Here is a 27,937-nt window from a genome sequence, read left to right on the forward strand (position 1 = left end):
TAGGGATCTCCGAACATTGAATGATTTATCAGTATAACTGTTTGATGAAAACCTATTCCCAAAGCTGTCTTATATCCAGAAAATCCTACAGTCAGAGGGACTGGACATTTTAATTCACAGATACAGCCATTCAGCCCCTTAGTCTGATCTGCAATTCAGATAGATCTTGGCTGATTTGTACCTCAATTCCATCTTGTTGCCTTTGCACATTCTTTGCCTTTTTCTCACAAAACTCTTATCAGTTAGTGGGCGGCACGGTGGCACAGTGGTTAGCACTGTTGCCTCACAGCGCCAGAGATCTGGGTTCATTTCCCGCCTCAGGCGACTAACTGTGTGGAGTTTGCACGTTCTCCCTGTGTCTGCGTGGGTTTCCTCTGGGTGTTCCGGTTTCCTCCCACAGTCCAAAGATGTGCAGGTCAGGTGAATTGGCCATGCTAAATTGCCCGTAGTGTTAGGTAAGGGGTAAATATAGGGGTATGGGTGGGTTGCGCTTCGGCAGGGCGGTGTGGACTTGTTGGGCCAAAGGGCCTGTTTCCACACTGTAAGTAATCTAATCTAATCAGTTGTCTTAAACAATATAATTAATCCAGCATCCATAGATTTTTTTAATGAGGAGTGTTCCATATTTTTACTGCCTTCTGTGTGATATGTGACCTGATTTCCTATCTTACATTGCCTAGCACTAATTTTAGGACCAAGCCTTTTCTTTCTGATTCCCCAGCAAAGGAAATCATTTCTCTGTATTTACTCTTTTCTATCCTTTTATAATTTTAAACACCTTGATGTGATCATCCTCAATGTTTTTAACGTAATTGTACAAACTACATTTTTGCAATCTTCCCTCTTAATTTAATCTTTTAAACCTTGGTGTAACTGCTAACTTTGCATTATGCCCCCTCTGAAGTTAATATGTATTCCTAAAGATTCAGTGCCAATAATTGAACAGCATAACCCAGTTCAGTATGATTAAAGCATCACTTCCTTGAAATAAAGACCAGCATTCCTTTTTGATTACCTTTTGCTTTCACTCAAGTGTGCACATTGTCACCCAAATTCCTCTGCTCTTGGTCTTCCACCATTGGAAAATTATATCCAATTGTCTTTCTCAGATCAAAGTGAATGACCTTTACACAGAACTGTATCTGGTGTAGTTGTTTTATGTCACTTAATGTATAACCTTTGTAACCTCCAGCATCATCGATACAATGCCTACTCATCTAGTATCATCTTCAAAATTGAATACATAACTCTCTATTCCTTCATCTGACTAAGGTATTCATATATGATCAGAATTTGAGGCCCTAGTACAGGTCTTAGGAAACACCACTTGTCATTTTACACCAATCAGAATATAATGCTTTTATCCCTACTCCTGTCCCATATCGCTAAACCAATTACCAGTTATATCACAAGGTTAACTCTGACTTCACATCGCTAATAATCTCTAATGCAGAATTTTACGAAATGCCCATTAGAAGCCCATGTAGATGACAAACTGTAGGAGGAAATGGGGCTGACTTTACTGGATTCAAAACAATGTGATGGGCCCCAAACTCAGGACAATTGAACTGAAGTCGAGTCAAGCCAATTTTCAAAAGCTTTTGGCAGCCACCTAGGCTGTATTTGCAAATGAAGGCCCTAGTATCTGCTTTAGTTATCTTCACAGACATTGTACAGGGATGAGCAGATCTGGTAACCAGCCGATTTGTAGGTTTCTTAGCTGACTGCTGTGGACTTGGCAACTCCCAACAACAAAAAGAAGCTTTTTTAAAGAAAGATGTTAAAATGAAAACCTCTGTGGAAGGAAAACAACTCTTGCTAGCCTGCACAACACAGATGAACATTCTTGCCACCTAGCCAAGTTACAAATTGTTGATCCAAAGCTGCACACTTACAATTTGACAATGTGTCAGTTTGGGTGAAACACTACATTACTCTTTTCATTTAGTTTAGTTCTTATCATTAACCACAAGTTACAAAAGTAGCTACAGTATTATGATTTTTGAAACAAAAACAGAAAGCTGTTGTTGAATGGTCAAGGTTATTCTGTTTAAGGGGCTTGGAATTGCAGTTGCAAATTGTTGAATTTGTAAGTTTGAACACAGGTAGATCCGCCAACCACATAGACGATGACTTCTGTCGACACTCAACCAGACTTGCCACAGGAATAAAGCCAGGATTTAGTTCAGAGTGGGAGGAGAAGATGGGGAACAGATCAAGTTAATCACTGTAGGTAGCTTATGTCCAGCCCTAATTGCTCAGTGATTGCTTACCTGAATCAGAATACCTTGAACAGCAGGTTATATTCTTCATTTTGTTTCACATCAACAAACAAATTTTCCAGCAAGCTACTTGTCATACATGAGTTATGATGCCTTTCTCATCCATTAAGATACACTTAGCACCCCAGTGCTCCCCATTGTCCATACAATCAGCTATCTTCCCTCCGTCAAAATCATTACTTGATGACATGCATCTTCGACCTGTTCACCTGTAGATTATCAAGTATTTTTCCAGCAAACATTCTTTCATTTGGTGTGCATTGCATTGACTGTAATTTTGGCTGTGTAACGTTTATGTTCTATTTTCATCGTAAGTGTTTGCTGGATTTTCCTGAGGTGTGGCATATGGAGAAATTAGTTTTCAGATTAGTTAACGTGTGACCATTCAGGAGATTTCCAGTCTAAAAGGCTTTCCAGCAATACGTTGATTTATAGGCCAACTATTTCCATTGCGCCTTCTATTAGAAAGTAGATAATCTATTCCCATGACGAAGATGATTATAATTTTGCACTGCACATCAGATTCTGTCTGAAGGTAATGGGCTTACAAGCATTGGCACGCAATGTAGAGTAAATGAGACAACTTCCTGCTCATAGCATTAATGTAAGGATTAACAACCCTTTACCTCATTAACTATTTACATAATCTCTGTTTAACCCTTAAAAGATTAGCCAAAGAGAAAAGACTGTTGTATCTATCCAAACCAACCTTAATCATTGTAATAAATTCAAACATCAGTGGATAAAATAAACTCCGTTTATTACTCTAACACAAGCTCAAGTGGTAGTTCTGATCATTTAAATGTCAAGCACTTAGTAATTAACTTAAGGCAAATATTTACAAATATACACATTGTTAGAATAATTTACCAAGCAAATTAACAGGGGAAGAAAAAATACTGGATTTACTTACAATTCTGTCAGATCTCAAATTGAGAAAATAAAGACTTACATGTAATAGTGGCTTTTACAGACACCAAATGACCCAAGGTGCCTCACAGTCAATTAGACTATTTTGAAATTTAGTCACTGTTGTAGTGTCATAAAATGACATCACAAATAGCAATGGGTAAATGATGAGTTAATATATTTTGTGATGTTGACTGGCCAGGACACCAAAGGTAACTCCCATGCTTTTCTTCAAAACACTGCCACAGAATTTTTTGCATAGACCTGAGAGGGCAGATATTTACATAAATGACAATGCAGCATTCCCTTAGAATTGCACTGGAGAATCAGCCTAGAAAGCTCTGCTCAGATCCTAGAGTTTGTCTTGAACCCATAGCCATCTGACTCAGTTGAAAGAGTGCTGCCTGCTAAGCCACAGTCAACACAGAGTGATCAGAAGAAAGTGAGGACTGCAGATGCTGGAGATCAGAGTCAAAAGGTATGGTGCAGGAAAAGCACAGCAGGTCAAGCAGCATCTGAGGAGCAGGAGAGTCCATATTTCAGGCATAAGCCCTTCATCAGGAAAGAGTGATCATGTTGAATTTTTCCAAGTTCATTGCCCCTCCAGGGAAAGGTCAGGGTGAGCCTTCTCCACCATCCAGATCCAGATTCTGATCAATCTTCTTGGGCCAGGCCTTACTAAAGAGGTAGAGTGGGTTCCCAGCAGCATCTCTGCTCAGCATTAGGAGATTGTCACTGAATTGAAGAAAAATGCAATGATCCTGCATCAGGACAGTCCTTGTCATGGCAACAGAATAGCTAACATTGAAGAGTGCACAGGTCCTCTGACTTGCTTATTAAAATAAATTTCAGACAAGTGGCTTGGAACAACACAGCTTTCTTTGTGTCTTACAATCAAATATTGGGGACAATTCTACAAGTCTGCACTGCAGACAGTATGGTCTGAGACTGAAGCTGAAAGGTGCAACATAAATGAACAATCAAGTGATCATGTAGAAATCTTGGATTTGCCCAGAACAAAACACACTTGTAAAATTGCCGACACAAAGTCTCCTTATAATGATCTCAACAACCAGCTGTTAAATATTTTCAGTTAGTCGTGGCCCAACTCTCTTCAGTCAGTGGTTTTACCACTTGTGCTTTATGAATTATGTGATGGAATGATTGGAACAACAACAATTAATCTTCCCCTAGACCCACTGTTTATCAGACTGGTTCCTTTCATTGTTTTCCATGGCTTTGTTTCTAACATCTGAGGAAACAAGTTATTAGCAACTATTATAAGCACTGGCCTGCTATTCCCACAATACTGTGCTTTAAACAGCATTTTACTAAAATGTGACACAATGCCAATATACTATATATTTTTTCAATGATTTTGAACAGTAAGTTACTGAAACTCTGTCTAAATTTGTTCTCCACTCAGGTAGAAATAAAATCAGAATTTAATGATTCTTTTTTGATTTACACACTGAATTTAGTTTCCTTTTACTCAACCACCTTCTTAAATACACAACAAATAATGTTTTCTCTATTGCAATGATGTTGGGACAGGGTGGTCCAGCAATGGCTGTGAACAGGACTGCAGATACTTCCACTGACAATAAGTACCCCTCAGGGCCATGAACCAAGTGCTGGTAATTTAGGATTAGGTTGATGATCTAGTGTTTCTAACATATCGGTGTAGACCTGATGGGCCAAAGGGCCTCTTCTATACTGTATGATTGGCTAAGAAGATCTATAATTTAAAGCAAAGTGCAAAAAGAGAGTTTTCCCATTGAATTAGGCAGAAAAAATGTTCATAAGACCTTGTATTGAAATATGTAGTGGCTGTGATTGGAGTTGGAATTTTACATCATAGATTGCTTTCTGCTCGGAGGTTCATTGATTCGAAAATTGCTTTAGATTTCTCCTCCAAATTTCCCTGTTTCTTTCCTGAAGTTCCGATGGTGTTGGCTCATTGTTACCTTACAGTTCCATAGATAGTGCTAGGCTCCATGTACCCATGCAAAGCATTTCATTGTGAAAATATCTGTGATCATCTACAAACACCCTCACATTTACATCCAGAAGAGATAGCTGGATGGATTAGGAATCATATGCCTTTCATGTCCTCATGACATTACAAAGCAGTTCACAATCAATGAAGGGTTCCAGTTTCCTCCCACAGCCCAAAGATGTGCAGCTTAGGTGAATTGGCCGTGATAAATTGCCTGTAGTATTCAGGAACGTGTAAGTTAGATGGGTGGGAAATGCAGGAATATAGGGTGGGTGTGGGGGTTGGGTTAGTGTGGACTCAATGGGCCAAATGGGCTGCTTCCACACTGTAGGGATTCTATGATACTGTGATTCTATGACTTGTGAAGTATATTAACTGTTGGAATGAATGGGAATGTCCCAGTTGTTGTAAACAGAGTTTATTTGATCCTTGCTGCCCGTAATCACCATTTTTTTATGATGAGAGAAGTGTGTGCTTTCTTCCCCTCAGTGTGTGTACCAATTAAATAATTCCAGCAGCAAACCGTTGTCAATTTTAAGACAAAGTTATTTATTATCACAAACTTATCACCAATCATTCACTCACTCATCTTACACACACTGTCACACACACAAAATCAGAAAAAAGTGGCAGAGAAAATACAGCTTCATCTTATAATAATCTCATTCTCTGTCAGGGCAGGTCAGCAGTTTCTTTGTAAAGGTAATACTTTAATATTGAAGTGAAGATCTATTGAAGCAAAGGATTCTCAGTAAGCAATTAGATCTCTTGTAGCTGAACTTACAGGATAAAAACAAGGACTGCAGATGCTGGAAACCAGAGTCTAGATTAGAGTGGTGCTGGAAAAGCACAGCAGGTCAGGCAGCATCCCAGGAGCAGGAAAATCAACATTTTGGGCAAAAGCACTTCATCAGGAATAGAGGCAGGGTGCCTGCAGAGTGGAGAGATAAATGAGAGGGGTGTGGGGGTGGGGAGAAAGTAGCATAGAGTACAATGGGTGAATGGGGGTGGGGATGGAGGTGATAGGTCAGAGAGGAGGGTGAAGTGGTTAGGTGGAAAGGAAGATAGGCAGGTAGGACAGGTCATGAGGGCGGTGCTGAGCTGGAGCCAGGTTTACAAGCGAGCTGGGACCGTTTAAATGGAAGTCCTTCTCTGTGTTAGGATCTCCCACTTTCAATGTTTAACTGTTTAAGAAGTCTCACTTCCAAATACAATATTTCCCATTGTTAGAGGGTGAGAGTGGAGTCAGTTCAGTTTTAATGTATGTGCATTTTATGGAGACAACAGGCCATTTAAATCATCAACTGCCTCTACTGAAATGGAATTTTGACTGGTAGTGTGTGCAACCTTGTGTTTGCTAAAAGCAGCTCTGCACTTTATGGATTTGTTTGGATCGTAGGATACACTTCTGGAGAGTTATGATACCCCTTTTGATATAACCCTGGAACATCTTTGGTGGGCAGTGGGGGATGTATCAGATACCCTTTGAGATTTTTAGAAATATACTCGAATGTGCCCAGAAAGTATATACGCCCTTGGAACTGTCCAACTGCCACAGAACTGTTGAAGTTGTCAGAGAAATGTCAAATCATCAAAAAAAAATCAAACCTGTCAAGTGATTTAGCTCTGCTAGGCTTTGGCTTTCAAAACATCAAGAGATTTTGAAGAAAGCTTTTTCCATTTGTCTGTTGACATGAACCCGATGATGGCATTAATTGAAGGGTGTTCAAGAGATTTCATTGTTTTTATCAATGTGGGTGTACTTTTTAAAATAGTGACAAGAGTAATGGGCACAGTATATTCTGTTAGCAGGTTCCTGAGGTTTTCCCATGGTGGGTACAAGAGTGGATTACTGGATAAGCTGCATGGAGGGAAGAAGGGAAGGGTAAGGGTTGGCAGATGGGGAATATGAGTTGGCATGTTGGCACTAAGGTGGCATGGAGCTATAGATGGAGATGGGGATGGATTGGGAGCATGGATTGGATTGGAGGTATGGAGAACATGGAAGACATGTACTGGAACACAAGCTTGCATGTTGGATCGGAGGGAATTATGGTACAGGGGATTGGGACATGAGATGTCATGAATGACATGCATAGGGCAAAGGGAATGCACGAGAGAAGGTGACAGATGGATGTGGACTGGAGGGCTGTTTTGGTTTTATTACTGTAGTATTAATTTTTCCATACTGTGCTGATGAATGGATGCTGGCCGATTACTTGCTCATATCTGTAGAACTGCACTCTTTTCCAGGTTTGGTCCAACTCACAGGTAAATTCCAAACCAAATGCTGAGCAGTCTTTCCCAAATTGAGGTCACAGAGCTGGGAATTTTCCTTTCAAAAGCAGACTGAAAACATAGCTGTCTCATCAAGTGACCTTTGACAAATTCAATGTCCTTTTCCAAATAAGGGACTGGTTACATTGAGTACATATTCTGGCTGTAGGCTTAACATCTTGAGAATTTGAAACAGCCAGACTTTCCGCCTTTGAATAATCCATTCAGTTTGATAATACCTTTTGGTTTGGTTTCAGGGAGTGGCATTGTTTCAACAGCATTCTGAAATGTTCCTTTTGATCTCCCTTGAGGCAGGGGAGTGGTATACAATGCACAAAGGGAATGAGGTGACCCTCAGGCAGAGACTGGGGCATGACACAGTCAATCTGTACATGAGACGGTCCCACAAATGAGAATGGGATGAGCAGAGAATCTACTTTTTGATGTTGACCAGGAAAATGCTTCTGCTCTTCTTTGAATAGGATGTTTAACACTTGCTTGACAGGACCTTACTTTGACCATGTATAGCACAAAGATAGCACTACTAGTGCATCAGCCATTCCTTCAGTAGCAATGATTTCCTTTAGATTATTTTCTATGGAGTGGATTACACACCTACAAACTTCAGAGATAAGGGTGCCACCACTGAGCCTGGAGTTAGATACAGGTGCTCACCTCTTATACATTCCCGTCATCATTCAGTTCTGGTGATGTTAAAGCATCTAAATCCCAGAAGTGGAATGTGATGGGCAGCTGACATTGAAACTCTTTATGTTAACGTTCAAGATTAATTTCTCCTCCTCCTGTGTTTCTTTTTCAAGTAATCATTTATTTGAAGAAAGATTCACACTTTCTGTTTCCCTGATTGATCAATTAGGCTGTACCAGAGAGTGTGTAACTTCAGCTTGGAGGCTTGTTTAGCTCAGTTGGCTGAATGACTGGTTTGCCATGTAGAATTTTATTTCATTTATTCATAGGATGTGACTGTCTCTGGCTGGCCAATGTTTATTGTCCATTCATAGTTGCCCGTGGTGGTGAGCCACGTGCTGTAGGTTGCCACACAATGCCCTTAGTGAAGGAATTCCAGGATTTTGACCCAGCAACAGCGATATAGGGTTGTATAGTGGCTCAGTGGCTAGCACTGCTGCCTCACATAATCAGGGACCCAGGTTCAATTCCACCTTGGGCGATTGTCTGTGTGGATTTTGCACATTCTCCCCATGTTTGTATGGGTTTTCTTCAACAGTCCAAAGATGTGCAGGTTAGATGGTTTGGCCATGCTAAATTGTCCATAGTATCCAAGGATGTGCATATCAGGTGCGTTAGCCATGCGAAATACGGGTATAGGATTGGAGAGGCGGGGAGGGGGGGTGGTCTGGTTGGGATGGTCTTCAGAGGCTCAGTATGGACTCAATGGCTGCTTCCAGACTATAGGGTTTCTATGATTCAATATTTCCAAATCAGGATGGTGAGTGGCTTGGAGAGGAACTTGCAGGTGGTAATGTTTCCTCTCTATCTGATGCCCTTGGCCTTCTAAATGGGAGCGGTCATGGGTTTGGAAGATGCTTTCTAAAGATCTTTGGTGAACTTCTATTGTGCATCTTGGATGTGGTATACGCTGAGTGTTGGTGGTGGAGGAAGTGGATGCTTGTGGATATGGTGCAAGTAAAGGCCTGGATGGTATAAAGCTTCTTGAGTGGTGTTGGAGCTGCACCCATCCAGGCAAGTGTGGAGTATTCCATTAGATGCCTGACTTGTGCCTTATACAGTAGATGGAGGACAGGCTTTGAGGAGTCAGTGAAGGATACAAAAAGAGAGAAAGTATACATTTATACCTCCCATGCTAGATTTGATATTTTCAAACCAATCGCTGATACTGTTGCTCTGAAGAATGCAAATAAAATTGTTTAACAAATCAATTATTTAACCTTTTACATTGATTTTTATAGCATGCCACTGTTCATGGTACAAATGCACCTTATATTTTTTTCTGGTTCTTCCAAGATATGCGTCAATTCCTTTCTTTCACAAAGTGTATTCTTAAATGTAACTGCTGTAATCACCTTTTGTGAGTTATGATCCCACAACGCTGAATGGTTGTGACCAAGCAAATGTCCAGGAAAAAAATGAACCAGTTTTTTCACCTGTCAACTATCGGAAATTTCTAACCAGATCATTATTTTAATCACATTGTATTTTTCTTTCTGGTCAGGTATCAATATCTCAGCCAATCAGGATGAAGAAACAGATCAGGAAACTTATCAAATGGAAATAAACAAAGAAACTAAAAAATGCATCTTACGTGCACATACAGGGCATTTCTGGACATTGGTGAATCATGGAGGAATCCAATGCACTGCTTCTGAAATGCAAGTTACCTGAATCATTCAAAATACATTTTTTGTTATAGTGTAAAGTATTATAAACTTAGACTGGTCACTATTGTATTGCTCAGTTAGCTCACAAAACCCATTGACAGTGTCCACCTCTACATTTGAACCAGCCATTTACACACCAGCCCAAATATTAACTTTCAAAGCCTTGCCAGGAGCATCGAAACACCAGCTGGAACACTTCCTGGGATAGATTGTGTAACTGAGAAACCAGCATAAATGCTGTGGAGTTTTGCCACTGGAATTTTAACTTCAAAGTATGCACCTTATAGATCAGGTGAATGGCAGGTGTCTTTTCCCTAGGGAATTTCAAGACTATTTTTAAAGTGAGAGGAGAAAGATTTAAAAAGGGCACGATGGCAACATTTTTACTCAAGAGAGTGGTTCATACGTGGAATGAACTTCCAGAGGAAGTGGCAGATGTGCATGCAGTCACAAAGTTTAAAAGACATTTAGATAAGTACATGAATAAGAAAGATTTGGAGGGTCATAGTCCAAGCACAGGCAGGTAACATTAGTTTAGTTTGGTATTATGGTCAATTGGCCTAAAGGGTTTGTTCCTGTGCTGTATGATTCTATGACTCTGTGTTCCCAATGGGGAAATCTGGTCTGTGGGACTGGCCAATCCCCAGCCCTGGGGAGGGGTGGGTAATCAGACAGAGAAGAGCTTGAGGAGCAGGAAGGGGTGACTCCTGTTTCTCCTGGCCCACAAAGTTGCAACTTCATGCCTTGCTTCAGCCGCTGGGTTTCACAAGGCCTGCAAAACCTGTCAAGGCTACAAAGCAGGTTAAATCAGAGCCTCCTACCTTGACTAAAGTATTTAAAATGCCCTTACTTGCTGCCAATGAGGTGCCAGCCTCCTGCTCTACGTTAGGAAAATGTGGAAGCTGGAAAGATGGAGTCAGCTCTCTGATGCACTGAGAATTTTGTTCCTTTTAACCCACCCGCCCACCCAGTCCCCCTAACCACAAGAGCTCACTAATAGCTTGAGAGGCTAAATGGCCTCCTCCTGCTTGCAATTTGTGTGTGTGTACTTGTGCGATCTGTCAAATGATCAAAGAACTTCACATCTGGCAGGTGTTTGAAGTCAGAAATAATGGCAACATAGAGTCATAGAGTCATAGAGATGTACAGCATGGAAACAGACCCTTCGGTCCAACCTGTCCATGCCAACCAGATATCCCAACCCAATCTATTCCCACTTGCCAGCACCTGGCCCATATCCCTCCAAACCCTTCCTATTTATCTACCCATCCAAATGCCTCTTAAATGTTGCAATTGTACCAGCCTCCACCGCATCCTCTGGTGTTTGAGGGAAATGATTCAAGAGGGCAGTGCAGTAGTGATTCCACGATCAACCTCCATAAGTGGAGCAGACGAAAAGGGACAAACAGTTATGTAGAGTCAGAGGAGGCAAGTTCCAAGCTGAATCATATAGTTAAAGGAACATCGCTTTGGTCGAAGACATTCAGAATGAGGTTTACAGGATTATAGACCACCAGTAGAGCTGAACAAAGAATGGACACATAACATGCAGTAGTCCACACAGTAGAGAACATGGGCAATGGAATTCTGGTGTATCTATGGATTTGCAAAGGGAACATGAAGTGAGGCCTGGAAAGAGCTAATTGGAGAAGTCAATCCTAATTGCTGGAGGTGTAAATTAAAGTTAATAATGGTATAGGACTGGAAGAAAGAGAGCTAATCAGTAAAATAAAATATTTCCTTTGTACAACACCTTTCACAAATTCAGGACAGGAATGGAAGTAATAATTGTTAATAAGTGGGAATAAAAATCAGAGAGATATAGAACAGGCAGGTAATGCCTATTTTACTTAACAACCTAAATTCTGAATGAACTCCAAAGCGTGAATTATGTCCCAAAGTGCATTTATGTTATTGCCATAATCACTATGCATTTTGTCACTTTGTTTCCAAACCCTGTGAACAAAATATCATTCACTTGTCATCGAAATCATTCCCACAATGTCATTCCCACTATCTCACCAGGCTTGAATCACATAATGTTGATTGTGTTACAGTTATTACATGTGTAATGTTACATATAATTGTGATGTGGGCTGGTCACAATGTAGAGTTTGTAATATGCACCTTACTTAACTTTAATGAATACTTTAATGTACACAGAAATGGTGTACATTTTAGCTTTAGTGAGAGATGACTGCTGAGAAGATGACCAATTCTCTGAACAGATTATTTTCCTCTTTCTAATCCAGAGATGCCAACTGTATGTTTGAAATTGAATGGCGTGGACGAAGAATAGCAATCAAGGCTAACAATGGCAAATATATTTGTACAAAGAAAAATGGGCATCTTGCATCAGTGAGTGATTCAGTTGGTGAGTTAATCCAGATTGAAAGAAACTTTAAAAAGCTGAGCTGCAGATGGATGGTGTTAACTGTGTTATTTTCAGTAACTACTATGTACCAATGCCAAATAATTCTTAGTCATGCCTATTGGGATTAAACTATTCACATTAAAGGGTTTTGTGTAACAAAATTATTTTAGTGATTGTAACAAGGCCAGCCAGGTAGACCTCATAGAATATGAGTTCCCTGATTGGACCAGGTTAACAGCCCCAATCAGGGTGCGCTATTTGACAGATAGAAACAGGAATTCTGAGAGCAGACTCAAGCACTATGCATATTTAAATACAGAGTTATTTGGTGATAGGCTACCGGCCTCTGTGGAGTTATTTCAGTGGCAATGAAAGAAAATAATATATTCCTAAAGAAATTCGCTTTTAAGCATTTCTGGCATCAAGCCATTATTTGGGAAGCTTGACATTCAATCCTGCCATCGAAGACTGGTCCAGTATATGGAAAGAATGTGTTATTTTTCCTGTGCAAATGACATTGCAGCAGATGAAAAACAATGAGTAATTCTCCTGACAGCTTGTGGGCCGACAGCTTTTTCGATTATTAGGAGCCTAACACTTCCTGAGGTACCAGATGCTGAAACCTTTCAACAGTTGATGGATTTAGTTAAAGAATATTATGACCCCAAGCCTCCTCTAATTCTGAGATGCTATTGATTTTACTTGGCAGCTCAAGAACGAAGGGAATCCATGTTGGGATTTTTGACGAGGTTAAGTTGGCTGGCAGAGGAATGTGACTTTGGTTTAACCCTTAGTGAGATGCAGAGAGACCATTTGGTATGTGGGATTAATGATGTATCTATGCAAAAGCACCTACTAGCTGAAGCCCAACTGAACATCAAGTGAGCACAGCATCTGGCTTTGTCATTGGAAAATGCAGCAAGTGGAGTATATAATTTACAAGGTATTCCAACGGAAGTGGACACCCTCACCTTTTCAACTGAGCTTGGGGAACACTATTTGAGTGAAGGTAATTGTATAGCCTCACTCAGCACATATCCTGAACAGACAAACTATCAGTCAGCCCACAGCAAAACCCCAAAACAAAGCTAAACCTCGGCCAAGTGGTTAACATTTTCCTCAGGATCCGCACCTGCCAGCCATTGTAGTTGCTGCTGGTATGTGAACAAAGACAGTGGAAGAGTCCCAGTTGGCCTGAATTGATTAAGAGAACTCCTCAGCCAGTATCCAGGAGAATGCATACCCTGGAAGGCCCACCTACAGCTGGTTAGGAACAGTGAAATTGCTGAGCAACATCCAGATCAGAACCAATCGAAACAAATGTCTGGTTAAATGGTCACCTGCTTCTAATGGAGGTTGATACTAGCATGGTATCACTGACTGCAGAACCAGTCTTTAACAAAATTCGCTATGGACTCCAACCCTTAAGATTACATAAGACCTCAGCTAGACTGAGAACCTATACCAGGGAACTTTTACATATTAAGTTCCAGTCTCATTTGAAAAGTAGCTGGTTCAGTTACCACTCGTCAGGTGCTTTGCTCGTTTATTCCAAAGGTTGTAAGACACCTGAGTTGACGCTTCTCATGAATGCAAGAGGCGGGCTATGGTCTGGTACATACGGTCTGTATCTGAGGCTGAGTTGGAAGAACCATTTACGCTGTGAAAACACCCCAGAAAAGGCCACAAGAGAAAGAATAGGCCTACATCCCCAGACTTAGAGGAGGAGGGATGTTGTGATTGTAACAAGTTCAGCCAGGTGGACCTCACAGAATATGAGTTCCCTGATTGGGGCTGTTAACGTGGTAGGTCAGGGAATCTTGACTGACAGATATAAACACACATGTCAGAGGATCTGTTCATTCCGGGAGCTGCCTCTCAGGAAGCTGGATCAGTGTCAAGTGCTATGCGCATGTAAATAGAGGTTGACTTGGTGACAGTTATTTCAGTTAAGACTTGAACAGGTCATTTCCTCATTCAAATGATAGGCCAGGAATTCATGAAAATGCAAACATATTGGGCACTAACAGTGCAATTTCAGGGGAAAAGATTTAATGAGGTGCTACAATAAGGATTCCAAATCCAATTTAAACTCACTTAGCTCATCCCTTATTATTAGAACCAAAATATCATTCACAATCTGAGATTCCAGAAGAAATTGTTTTTTGGTTGATGCGCAAGATATGTTGACCACATCTAACCTACAACAGTATTCATATAACAATTACAATTACTACTTGGTTTCACACGTGATTGCTCTTAATTAAGTTTCAAAATCATCACCTTTAACATGTGTTTCAAAGCATGAAGATTAGAATCTCAATAACTTGAATGTTTTAGAATGTGACATATGCTTTAACTGTAGAATTATTTATCAAGAAACAAGGGAAAGCAATAATAGGTTTTGTAAATTAATATGCAAATAACTTACATTAAATATGTACAATTTAAACTTCATTTGAGATTTAATTGCAGGGAACTATAAAAATACATACAGAGGAATTTTGATTGTTAAAAGTCCTTTCTAAACTTCATAGAGTCATAGGGTCATAGAGATGTCCAGCATGGAAATAGACCCTTCGGTCCAACCTGTCCATGCTGACCAGCTATCCCAACCCAATCTAGTCCCACCTGCCAGCACCCGACCCATATCCCTCCAAACCATTCCTATTTATATACACATCCAAATGCCTCTTAAAAGTTGCAATTGTACCAGCCTCCACCACATCGTCTGGCAGCTCATTCCATACACGTATCACCCTCTGCATGAAAAAGTTGCCCCTGAGGTCTCTTTTATCTTTCCCCTTGCACCCTAATCCTATGCCCTCTAGTTCTGGACTCCCCAACCCCAGGGAAAAGACTTTGCCTATTTATCCTATCCATGCTCCTCGTCATTTTGTAAACCTCAATAAGGTCACCCCTCAGCCTCCGACGCTCCAGGGAAAATAGCCCCAGCCTGTTCAGCCTCTCCCTGTAGCTCAGATCCTCCAACCCTGGCAACATCCTTGTAAATCTTTTCTGAACCCTTTCAAGTGTCACAACATCTTTCCAATAGAAAGGAGATGAGAATTGCATGCAATATTCCAACAGTGGCCTAACCAATGTCCTGTACAGCCGCAACATGACCTCCCAACTCCTGTACTCAATACTCTGACCAATAAAGAAAAGCATACCAAATGCCTTCTTCACTATCCTATCTACCTGCGACTCCACTTTCAAGGAGCTATGAACCTACACTCCAAGGTCTCTTTGTTCAGCAACACTCCCTAGGACCATACCATTAAGTGTGTGAGTCCTGCTAAGATTTGCTTTCCCAAAATGCAACACCTCGCATTTATCTGAATTAAACTCCATCTGCCACTTCTCAGCCCATTGGCCCATCTGGTCCAGATCCTGTTGTAATCTGAGGTAACCCTCTTTGCTGTCCACTACACCTCCAATTTTGGTGTCATCTGCAAACTTACTAAGTGTACCTCTTATGCTTGCATCCAAATCATTTATGTAAATGACAAAAAGTAGAGGACCCAGCACCGATCCTTGTGGCCACAGGTCACAGGCCTCCAGTCTGAAAAACAACCTTCCACCACCACCCTCTGTCTTCTACCTTTGAGCCAGTTTTGTATCCAAATGGCTAGATCTCCCTGTATTCTGTAAGATCTAACCTTGCTCATCAATCTCCCATGGGGAACCTTGTCGAATGCCTTACTGAAGTCCATATAGATCACATCATACTTGAACATTGTTTGCTTGAAATGGCCCACAAGCTATCAGTAACAAATGTTTGTGCCTCCATATGAATTTCTTGCCTGATAGTTTAATAAAGACATGAAACTACTTCAGGTTAACATCTTTGCTGATATACGAAACTGAGAAATGATTGCTAATGCATTTGTTTACATAAACAGCACAATTTGGTTTCCTTTGCATTCTTGTTGTAATGCCGAAATTGATCCAGGATGAAAAGACAAAAGGCAGGAAAATGTCCCCAGAATGATGATTGCATTTCATCACAACTGAAGCTGAGAGCTGAGACAAAATTAAGGTGATATTTCTGTCTTGATGTTGCTTTAGGGGAAGATGAGGAGTTTACATTGAGGCTCATTAATAGGCCCATCCTAGTACTACGAGGAGACCATGGATTTGTCTGTCACCACAAAAGCTCCAGCACACTTGATGCAAATCGGTCAGTTTATGATGTCTTTCACCTCGTGTCTGAGAATGGAGCTTATCATATTAAAGGTGAGAGCCTGGACTCTGCACATTAATGGATTTTTCCGTTTTAAAGCATTGAATAACTCATTGTTTTTTAGGAGCCTCTTGACCCTTTGGTTTGGCCTCAAGAACAGTCGCTATAACATACTTTAATGTGCTAACATGCTTAGGATAAATTTTATCACCATCAGATAAATTGTTGTGCACAAATTTTCACCGAAACAAAGATATAATGTTACAGGGCAGAGTCATCAGGTATCTTGCTCGCTTATTCCAAAGGTGGTAGGGCACCTGAGCTGACTCTTCACATGAAGGCCCGTCATATCTTCTTGCAATCAGGCAGCTTAGAGGCCAACAATGGGCTGTTCTGTAAAATCAGGTCCCCAGGATAAGATGTCCAGTCAGCGAGAGTTACCAGCCAATCAGAGGCTCTCAGTTGTCAGCCTTGGCAGCATCATCGGGGGGGGGGGGGGTGGGGGTGAAAATCATGGCTGCTGCAGGAAGAACAACAAGATGGCAAGGAACAAGGTGTCTGGAAGATGTTTTATGGGACCGGATTTCTGGGGTTGGGGATAACAGGCAGATGGGGGTGGTCAGTAAATTCATAAGTAAGTGTGTGTCAGGGGGTGTTGGTGGTTGGCTGAAAGTGATACTACCTGCATAATGTCCAGTCCCTCCATCATTCCCAATTTAGTGCAGGTCAAGGGACCTTACCCTGCAACTAGTAAACTACCCACAATGCTTCACTAGTCAAGCGGGCTATCTCTTATTTATACTGTCTGGACCAGACATAATTCCAGCCCAGGTAGGAAGAGGTTCTCACGAGATCCTTAAATAGTCATTAATTGCCATTTAATTCCCTCAGTTGGTGATGTGATAGGAAAGTCACACATCAGCCTTCTTGTCCAGAACTTAATTCTTGGAAGATGGCAGAGTCTACCAGCTAATTAAGTTGCTTTCCTGCTGCAGGCCTGTCACTCTGAGACCTGAAGGGTCATTATGTAGGGTGCTACTAAAAATCTTAAAGGACCATTTATCTTGAGAGATTCCCTTCAAAGTTGGTTGAAGTGTATAAAACTATCAGGGGCATGGACAAGATGGATGTTCTCCTTAGTTGAAGGGTCATTAATGAGAAGACATAATTTTATGGTGAAGGGCTGGAGATTTAGAGGGGATTGGAGGAAACCCTGACACACTGAGAGGGTGTAGGGTGTCTGCAATGCACAGCCTGGGAAGGTAGTAGAGACAGGAAACCTCACAACCTTTAAAAAGTATTCAGATGAGCATACTCATCTAATGTCATTACATTCAATGCTATTGGCCAAGTGCTGGAAAGTGAGATTAATGTGAATAGATTGTTGCAGACGTGATGGGCTGAAGGGCCTCTTCCGTGCTATATGACTTGCTGGCCCTATGAGTTTCAAACATTGCTCTCATTTTTAGTCATAGATTTTGTCAGGATTGCAATATTATGTTAGAATTAACTGGCTGTCAGTGCCAATCTAGTCCAATGTGCAATAAGCTGACAGAGTGTTTATTTAAATTGTGTTAATTTAGATAGCTTTCATAAATCAGAAATACCTTTTTCGTCATGCACCAACAATGAATGTAATTATTATAGAATATCCTGTCCAAAACATCAAATTTAAGGAATATGTGACTCTCTTAGGTACATGTTGTGTATGTACGTATTTATATTTCAAAATAAATTTCTTATAAATTTCTGTCTTTTGAATGAGATATTAAGTAAAGCCCCATCTTTCTTCCAGAGTAAATGTAAACATCCCATGACACTATTTTGAAGACCAGGAGAATTATCCTTGGTGTCATGTCCTATATTAATCCCTCCATTAATATCAAAAAAACAAAGTTAAAAATCACACAACACCAGGTTATAGTCCAACAGGTTTACTTGGAAGCACTAACTTTCGGGGCACCGCTCCTGCATTAGGTAGCTGTGGAATTTATAGCATTCTGTGTGTTATGATTCTGTTCCACAGCTACCTGATGAAGGAGCAGTACTCTGAAAGCTAGTGCTTCCAAACAAACCTGTTGGACTATAACCTGATGTTGTATGTTTTTTAACTTTGCCCACCCCAGTCCAACACAGGCACCTCCACATCAAAGAAAATAAATTCACTGATCATTGTCACATTGCCGTTTGTAAGAGTTTGCTGTGTGCAAAGTTGACCATTGCATTTCCTGCACTAAACAATAACCACACTCCCCAAGTACTTAACTGGTTATAAAGCACTTTGAGACATTTTGATCGTCATGAGAAGAACAATGTAAACACTCTTTCTTTCAATCTTGTGTCTTGACTGCAGAGAGACTGATGACTGTCTTTACCTGTAGAAGCCTTCATTTCTCACTTGTTACCCCGAAGGACAGTTAATTGACTGATTTGTTATTGTACTAGCAATGGGTTTGAAGGATCCAATGGAGTAAAGTCTTAATGCAGTAGTGATCTTCATATCTGTGAGTTGTCTGCAGATTTATTTTTGAGGCCCCAAAGGTAAGTCTCATCTTATGCACCCAGTAAGGATTTAGCCAGTAATTACAGATACTTGGAAAAGGAGAGATACAGATTTAATGTACAAATACAATCACACTTCCAACCCTGAGCCAGAAAGGTAATGGTTCAAATCACAGTGCACGACTTGAGCACATTAACTGGCCAAGGTAGTGGTGCATTATGTGAAATGCTGGTTTGGATGGGATATTAAACAGTATCCCTGATATAGATTTTCACCTAGAGTGGATTAATTCTTATATCCCCATGGCAGCAGGAGATTGGGAAAATTTAAGGGGGCAGGCTTCATTCAGCTGTCAGGTAGCCAGGTGCTCAGAGCAAAGTCCATTGTAAAAATGTTGAGTGAGCCCAGGGCCATCCTCCAAAAGTAACAGAGGGTATTTTTTTGAGTATCTCATGGAAGGGAATGAGGGGAGTTTAGATCAGGGAGGACCATGACTTTTCCTTTGCAGAAGATTTCCTGTTCAAATGCAATCAGGATGTATAAATTCATGAGGAACTATTTTGCACGTTCAGATTTAAAATGGTGCTTAGGGGTTGAGATATAAGCATGCAGGTATATTGTTCCCTTTTAAATGACTGCTTGTCTGCTGACCACCAGGTTGGTAGTATTAACCTTGATCTTCTTCACCATTTCACACGGACATAAAAATATTCTATTGCATTACCTAATGAGAAGCAAAGAGTTTTCTTGGTGTGCTGATCAATCCACAATCCTTAACCAACATTAAATCAATTATTCACATACAATTGCATTTGTCAAACTTTGCTATGTACAATTGACTGCCACGCCGACCTACAGAAAAATTAAAGTGAGATTTTGGAACAAAAAGCAATTCATTGTATAGGAATTATTTCAAAACATCTTGAGGACATGATAAGGTGCTATATAAATGTGAGCTCTGTTTTCTTGTCAGAATTTGAAAAGCTTGCTGCCATCATTTGCTTATCCATTATAAATACAGGGAGGCACTGGCATTAAAAACACAGGGATATCATGCCAAGCAGAGTCTCCCAGTCAAATTAGGTGTAATAAACATAAGACTGGAAGATGGTGAGAAACTGAAATAAAACGCTGCAAACTTTGAAAATCTATTCATATTCTGTAAATTAATGAATTGTTCTACCCTGGAATAATTAGGGCAATTTATTCACAAAATGTGATGATGCACAGAAATTATTCATCCTACTTTATAATTCAAAAGGGCTGTATAAGTTTCAAAATCCTGAAATACTGCAAGATTGAAAGAAAGTCACCAAACACAACATCAGGTTGTCCAACTACACACGACCATGAAACTGCACAGGAAGCTTTAATGGCTCAATCGGCATACTCACTTTCCAATGTGAACTATATGGACCTGGAAGGTTCCAATTTTTATCTGAGTCAACTAATCCCAGGCAATTTGATTGAAGAATAAATAATTTGAGGTTATAACTGGGAGTGTTTCAACTGTCCTTAATACCCTGAGACCTGGCTGGACCCAGTAGAGTCATAGAGATGTACAGCATGGAAACAGACCATCCAGTACAACTCGTCCATACCGACCAGATATCCCAACCCAATCTAGTCCCACCTGCCAGCATCCGATCCATATCCCTCCAAACCCTTCCTATTCACGTACCCATCCAGATGCCTTTTAAATGTTGCAAATGTACCAGTCTCCACCACTTCCTCTGGCTGCCCATTCCACACATGCCCACCATCTGCATGAAAATGTTGCCCCTTAGGTCTCTTTTATACCTTTCCCCTCTCACCCTAAACATATACCCCCTAGTTTTGGACTCCCCAACCCAGGGAAAAGACCTTCTCTATTTACCCTATCCATGCCCCTTATGATTTTATAAACCTCTATAAGGTCACCCCTCAGCCTCTGACACTCCAGGAAAAACAGTCCCACCTTATTCAACCACTCCCTACAGCTTAAATCCTCCAACTCTGGCACTATCCTTGTAAATCTTTTCTGAACCCTTTCAAGTTCACAACATCCTTTCAATAGGAAGGAGACTAGAATTGCACACAATATTCGAAAAGTGGCCTAACCAATGTCCTGTACAGCTGCAATGTGACCTCCCAATTCCGTTACAAAATACTCTGACCAATAAAGGAAGGCATACCAAATGCCTTCTTCACATCCTATCTATCTGCGACTCTACTTTCAAGGAGATATAAATCTGCACTCCAAGGTCTCTTTGTTCAGCAACACTCCCTAGGACCTTACCATTAAGTGTATATGTCCTGCTAAGATTTGCTTTCCCAAAATGCAGCACCTTGCATTTATCTAGATTAAACTCCATCTGCCACTCCTCAGCCCATTGGCCCATCATATCAAGACCCTGTTGTAATCTGAGTTAACCTTCTTCGCTGTCCACTGCGCCTCCAATTTTGGTATCATCTGCAAACTTACTAACTATACCTCTTAACGCTCACATCCAAATCATTGATATAAATGACAAAAAGTAGTGGACCCAGCACCGATCCTTGTGGCACTTTAATGATCACAGGCCTCCAGTCTGAAAAACAACCTTCCACCACCACCCTCTGTCTTCTACCTTTGAGCTAATTCTGTGTCCAATTGGCTAGTTCTCCCTGTATTCCATGAGATCTAACCTTGCTAACCAATCTCCCATGGGGAACCTTGTTGAATGCCTTACTGAAATCCATATAGATCACGTCTACCACTCTGCCCTCATCAATCCTCTTTGTTACTTTTTCAAAAAAACTCAATCAAGTTTGTGAGACATGATTTCCAATGTACAAAGCCTTGACGACCATCCCTAATCAGTCCTTGCCTTTCCAAATACATGTACATGCTGTCCCTCAGGATTACCTCCAATAACTTGCCCACCACTGATGTCAGGCTCACTGGTCTATAGATCCCTGACTTATCCTTACCATCTTTCTTAAATAGTGGCATCACATTAGCCAACCTCCAGTCTTTTGGCATCTTACCTGTGACAATTGATAATACAAATGTCTCAGCAAGAGGCCCAGCAATCACTTCTCTAGCTTCCCACAAAGTTCTAGGGTACACCTGAGCAGGTCCTGGAGATTTATCCAGTTTTTTGTGTTTCAAGACATCCAGCATGTCCTCCTCCACTGTCCTTTTCCACAGTAAACACTGATGCAAAACACTCGTTTAGTATCTCCCCCATCTCCTGCGGCTCCACACAAAGGCTGCCTTGCTAATCTTTAAGGGGCCCTATTCGCTCCCTCATTACCCGTTCATCCTTAATGTATTTGTAAAAATCCTTTGGATTCTCCTCACCCGGATTTGACAAAGCTTTCTCATGTCCCCTTTTTGCCCTCTTGATTTCCCTCTTAAGTATACTGTCCTGTCTATATCTGACATATGCTTCCTTGTTTTTCTTAACCAAACCCTCAATTTCTTTAGTCATCCAGCATTCTCTATAACTACCACCCTTTCATCCTAACAGGAATAATCTGTCTCTGGACTCTGGTTATCTCTTTTCTGAAGGCTTCCCATTTTCCAGCTGTTCCTTTACCTGCGGACAGCTGCCCCAATCAGTTTTTGCAAGTTTGCCTAATACCATCAAAATTGGTCTTTCCCCAATTTAGAACTTCAACTTTTAGATTTGGTCTACCCTTTTCCATCACTATTTTAAAACAGATAGAATTATGGTCGCTGGCCCCAAAATGTTCCCCCACTGACACCTCAGTCATCTGACCTGACTTATTTCCCAAGAGTGGGTCAGATTTTGCACCTTCTGTAGTAGGTACATCCACATACTGAATCAGAAAATTTTCTTGTACATGCTTAACAAATTCCTCTCCATGTAAATCCTTAACACTGTAGCAGTCCCAGTCTATGATTGGAAAGTTAAAATCCCCTATTATAACCACCCTATTATTTTTACAGATAACTGAGACCTCTTTTCAAATTTGTTTCTCAATTTCCCTCTGACTATTAGGGGGTCTATAATACAATCCCAATAAGGTGATCATCCCTTTCTTATTTCTCAGTTCAACCCAAATAACTTCCCTGGATGTATTTCTGGGAATATCCTCCCTCAACACAGCTGTAATGCTATCCCTTATCAAAAATGCCACTCCCCCTCCTCTCTTGCCTCCATTTCTGTCCTTCCTGTAGCATTTGTATCCTGGAACATTAAGCTGCCATTTCTGTCCATCCCTGAGCCACGTTTCTGTAATTGCTAAGATATCCCAGTGCCATGTTCTTAACCATGCCCTGAGTTCATCTGAAATAAATTCAGATTCATTTAACAGTCCTACCTAGTTTTCTGCTTTGTCACTGCCTGCCCTGACTATTGAGTTGCTTCTTTTCTCAACTGTACCAATCTTAGATTAACCTCTTTCCTGACTATATCCCTGGGTCCAACCCCCCACCTTACTAGTTTAAATTCACCCGAGCAACTCTAGCAAATCTCCCTGCCAGTATATTAGTCCCCTTCCAATTCAGGTGCAATCTGTCCTTCTTGTACAGGTCACAGATCTAATGATCCAAAAATGTGCATCCTTCTCCCATACAACAGCTCCTCAGCCATTAATTAATCTGCTCTATCCTCCTATTGCTACCCTCACTAGCTCATAGCACTGGGAGTAATCCAGATATTACTACTCTCAAGGACCTCCATTTTAAATTCCTGCCTAACTTTAGAATCTCAACCTTTTCCCTTCCTATGTTGTTGTTTCCAATGCGTACAATGACCTCCTGCTGGGCCCTCTCCCCCTTGAGAACATTCTGCACCCTCTCTGAGACATCCTTGATCCTGGCACCAGGGAGGCAACACACCATTCTGATTTTTCACTGCTTGCCACAGAAACATCTGTCAATGCTTTGGACTAGAGAGTCCCCTAATACAATCGATCTCTTGGAATCCGATGCAGCCCTCATTGCATTAGAGCCAGTCTCGATACCAGAAACTTGGCTGTTCATGCTACATTCCCCTGAGAATGCATCACCCCCTACATTTTCCAAAACAACATACTTGTTTGAAATGGGAATAGCCACAGAAGACTCCTGCACTACCTGCCCATCTCACTTACCTTTCCTGGAGTTACCCCATCTGTGTGACTGTATCTGTGACTTTTCTCCCTTTCTATAACTGCCATTGGTCACATTTTCTTGCTCTTGTAAATTCCTCATTGTCTCTCACTGTCAATCCAACCGATCCATTCAATCTGATAGGATTCACAACCAACAGCATTTGTTGCAGATATAATCCTCAGTGATACATAAACTCTCCCTAAACTCCCACATTCAACAAGAAGAGCACATCACTCTACTAAGGGTTATTTTTGCTTCTTCCAATCTACAGACCCAGAATATAACATAATCTTATTCCTCTGCAAAACACTATTCCAAGTTAAATTAATACTTATGGCTTATATTTCTAAATTTAATCAAGAGACATATCTCAATAAAAACATATAATCAAGAAATAACCCACTCTACTCACTACTGCAGACTTTCAGCAAGGCCCCAAAGCCACACTTAAAACTATTCACTTATCTCTCTCTGTACAGTGACCTCTCCCAAACAGGTTCCTTCAGGATCAGTTGTGAATTTCACTGTTAATTTCCCAGATGCATTCCAGCGATACATGAATTCAACAGCAAAGGTAGTACCTGCACAGGTTCACTGCTGTGTCAGTTAGCAGTGTGAGTTTCTTTTTTTCTCTCTCTCTCTCTCTTTCTCTGTCCTGCACAGACCATGTGCTGCCTTTGTCTCTTCCTCTCGCTTTTAAAAGTACCATTGTTTTGACTTTTATTTACTGGAGTAGTTCAGAGAACATGAATTCAAATCCCAGCATGGCAGTTTGAGAATTTTAATTCTGCTGAAAAATATATATCTGATGGCAGCAGAAAATGACCATGAAGCTGTTGAATTCAAAACACAACTGTTCACTAATGCCTTTCAGGAGGGAAACTTGCTATTCTCACCCACTCTGACACGTACATCTCTAAAGTCCCATGCTGATTCTGCAGCAATTCAAGAAGATGGACTCCCATTACATTTTCAGGGAGCAAGATGCCAGCATTGTTAGTGATGCCACACCTCAAGAATGGTTAATTTTCAAAGAATTAACTAATTGTTCCAATGCCTGGACTGATGAAGAAATAGAGAAGTCACATTCAGAGTGCCAAAATGTTTCATGAGTCATAGGTGTTAAAAAAAGAGAGTAAAGGAAACCAATCGAGTGAAATTTTAAACCATAAATTGACGTCACTATCCCCATACCAGTAAATTTGTAAGGAAAGCACAATGAGGAGCGATGTTGTGCAATTAATAAAGACACGAAGTCGGATTGTGTATTGAGGAGATCAATTTTTATGGTTGTCTTTATAATATTGTTTGATGGGCACTAGCTCTCTGTCCTCGTATTCCTGAGCGCATGTTCTTTCTTCACAGGCTCTGATGGCAAGTTCTGGTACACTTCCAGTACTGGGACAATCTGTACTGACAGTGTAATTCCTGAAGACTTTTACTTAGAATTCCGAGATCACGGTCGACTGGCTATCAAAGCAAAGAACAAAAAGTATCTGCGAGGAAATCAAGCAGGCACACTTAGGGCGGATGCTGATGAAGTGGACAATTCAACATTATGGGAATATTAAAGAATAGAAGCAGCCTCAGTAGAATATAGGAACTCTAGCTGTATTCCTTGCCATCAACCTGAAGGACAGAGAAAGCAAAAGTGGAGGATTGTCTGCAGAGATTGATATTCAAATGTTGATTCATTTCCTTTGATAAAGCCAGCATTTCAATTTGTAATCGGTAATATGGAACAACTTAAAATCTCACAATATAAATGTTTAGCACTTTGATGAGGTATTGATAGCTGATACATTTGACATCACTGTCTCATTCAAGGATGTTATTTCTTGGACTTTGTTTTTTGATATTTAATACAGGATAAGTTTTTTTCAAACTCACACTAGTTTATGTTAACTGATTGTTTTGTAGTTATCAGCATTATTTGTAACACGATTATTTGACAATTGAATAGATATTGCAGCAGTATAGTACAGAAAGGTGAAATAAATTATGAATATTACTCATTTTATAAAATCCAACATAATTCAAATCCACTGTAACTGACAGAGAAAATTGTGTTACTTAATAATGATGGCAGATAAATTAAGTCTAAGACAAATAGAATCTAAATTGGCTCAAAAATGTGATTTCTTTTTAAATAAAAATGCTTTAAAAAAATCTTTGCTTTGACATAGTATAGGCTTGCAATACAGAACTCAGCTAGCATTCCCAGTTCTGATCCTGATATTCATTTCATTACTTGTGTTGGAATGTACTTGTCTGTTGATCTCAGACTCATAGTTAAGTATCTCCCACATCCCCACTATACAAATTGCCACTTCAACCAGGTACGGGAGGATTGCCAGTGTCAATACAATCATACCATGTTAAGAATTTCTATTTCTAGAAAAGCAGGAAAGCAATGGGAGAAAACTATCAGGAGATTGAAAAAAAAGAGTAACCACAGCTCATGGGCGACTGACTGTGTGGAGTTTGCACATTCTCCCCGTGTCTGCGTGGGTTTCCTCCGGGTGCTCCGGTTTCCTCCCACAGTCCAAAGATGTGCAGGTTAGGTGAATTGGCCATGCTAAATTGCCCGTAGTGTTAGATAAAGGGGTAAATGTAGGGGAATGGATGGGTTGCGCTTCGGCGGATCGGTGTGGACTTGTTGGGCCGAAGGGCCTGTTTCCACACTGTAAGTAATCTAATCTAATCTAATCAAAATGATTAGAAATATTTTAAACATCTGGGGTCCAGCACACATTTCTTGAATATCTCAAGTTTATTTTCTACAACTCTACCATAGTTGCACTTTGTTGATAAAATCTCTATTGTCCCCTGATCACTAAGACCAAAGCCACATGCAATTTCTCAGTGATATGACAATTCAGATCTATCTTTGATTGTGCTAGACAGATTTGGCTTACCACTTCACATACACATATCTGTGTGCAAGGTTTTTGTATATTTTCATTTGTAATTGTATATCTGGATTGTGTATATAGTTAAACTAGTTTGATTTGTTTCATGTTACAGAAAACTTTGTAATTTGGATCTGTATTATTTGGATAAAACCTTTTTCCTGGTAAATGTTACTGTAAGTTAGGGCACACCATTGAAGAAATCTAAGCAGTGTTCTGTTTGAGAGTTAATGAGTACAGTCAATGCCAGTCATCCTGTGGAATGCTCCATTGTTACTTTGGGATACTACTGCTTCAGTGTTTAGAGTAACTTGATCAAAAACCAAATTATGAAAACAAATACATTTATCATCATATTTATAATAAAATAGGAGCTGTGACTGAAAGTTTTAATAAAGAGTTTACTGGATCATTGCAATACTTTTACTTTATACAACTAAAGGTTGATTTGCTGTGATCTGTGACGTTTCAGGTTATCACACTGTTTGCAACTCCTTCCCCACGATACGGACATTTTTAACATCACGGAATCAGCAGTGTATAAAGTAGATGCACCAAGATTGTCACTGATGATTTGCTGACTGGGACAAGCACATTGATCACTCTCTCGTGCAAAATGGAATTTAGTGAAAGCAATTCTTCCAACCTGCAGGTTTCCCAATGTTCAAGGCAAAAATGAATAATCCATGTAAACATTTAGATTTCCAGATATAATGAAATGGACTTTATGAATGAAGAATCCCTTCATTAATAAACAAGTGAATAGTACCTGACAGCACATCATTATGCAGGTCAATTTTACATTAAGGCAATCCTGTGCCTGGGAAGAAGGTAGAAATGAATGATGGGCTCTCAGCAGGCTCATAAGTTTCCTTTGAAAACCTGTGGTGAGCAATTCAAAGCAGATAAAGAAAAGGCCATGCATTTATAATAGAACAGATGAAACCTTGGAATGTTTTAGTACCTTAAAGGTATTGTTGCCATGTTTCTGATATTATAGCTGCAATCAGTCATAACATTGGCTGATCTTC

General features: G+C 40.4%; 1 protein-coding gene across 3 annotated transcripts in view; it reads left to right on the top strand.

Moving 5' to 3' along the window:
* fscn2b (fascin actin-bundling protein 2b, retinal) overlaps nt 1–27,315 on the top strand; it is a 45,521-nt gene extending 18,206 nt beyond the window's left edge. Inside the window, exons 2-5 of one of the 3 annotated variants that reach the window (XM_072558593.1) lie at nt 9,680–9,836; nt 12,098–12,219; nt 16,291–16,458; nt 25,360–27,315. In XM_072558593.1, coding sequence (XP_072414694.1) covers nt 9,680–9,836; nt 12,098–12,219; nt 16,291–16,458; nt 25,360–25,565 — 653 coding nt within the window. In that variant the 3' untranslated portion in view covers nt 25,566–27,315. Of the gene's footprint in view, nt 1–9,679; nt 9,837–12,097; nt 12,220–16,290; nt 16,459–18,758; nt 19,797–25,359 lie in introns of those variants that run through there. The other 2 variants (XM_072558594.1, XM_072558595.1) reach the window with 2 other exon arrangements.
* The last annotated feature ends 622 nt before the right edge of the window (nt 27,316–27,937 follow it).

The sequence above is a fragment of the Chiloscyllium punctatum genome, chromosome 39, assembly GCF_047496795.1.
Source record: "Chiloscyllium punctatum isolate Juve2018m chromosome 39, sChiPun1.3, whole genome shotgun sequence".
Lineage (NCBI taxonomy): Eukaryota > Metazoa > Chordata > Chondrichthyes > Orectolobiformes > Hemiscylliidae > Chiloscyllium > Chiloscyllium punctatum.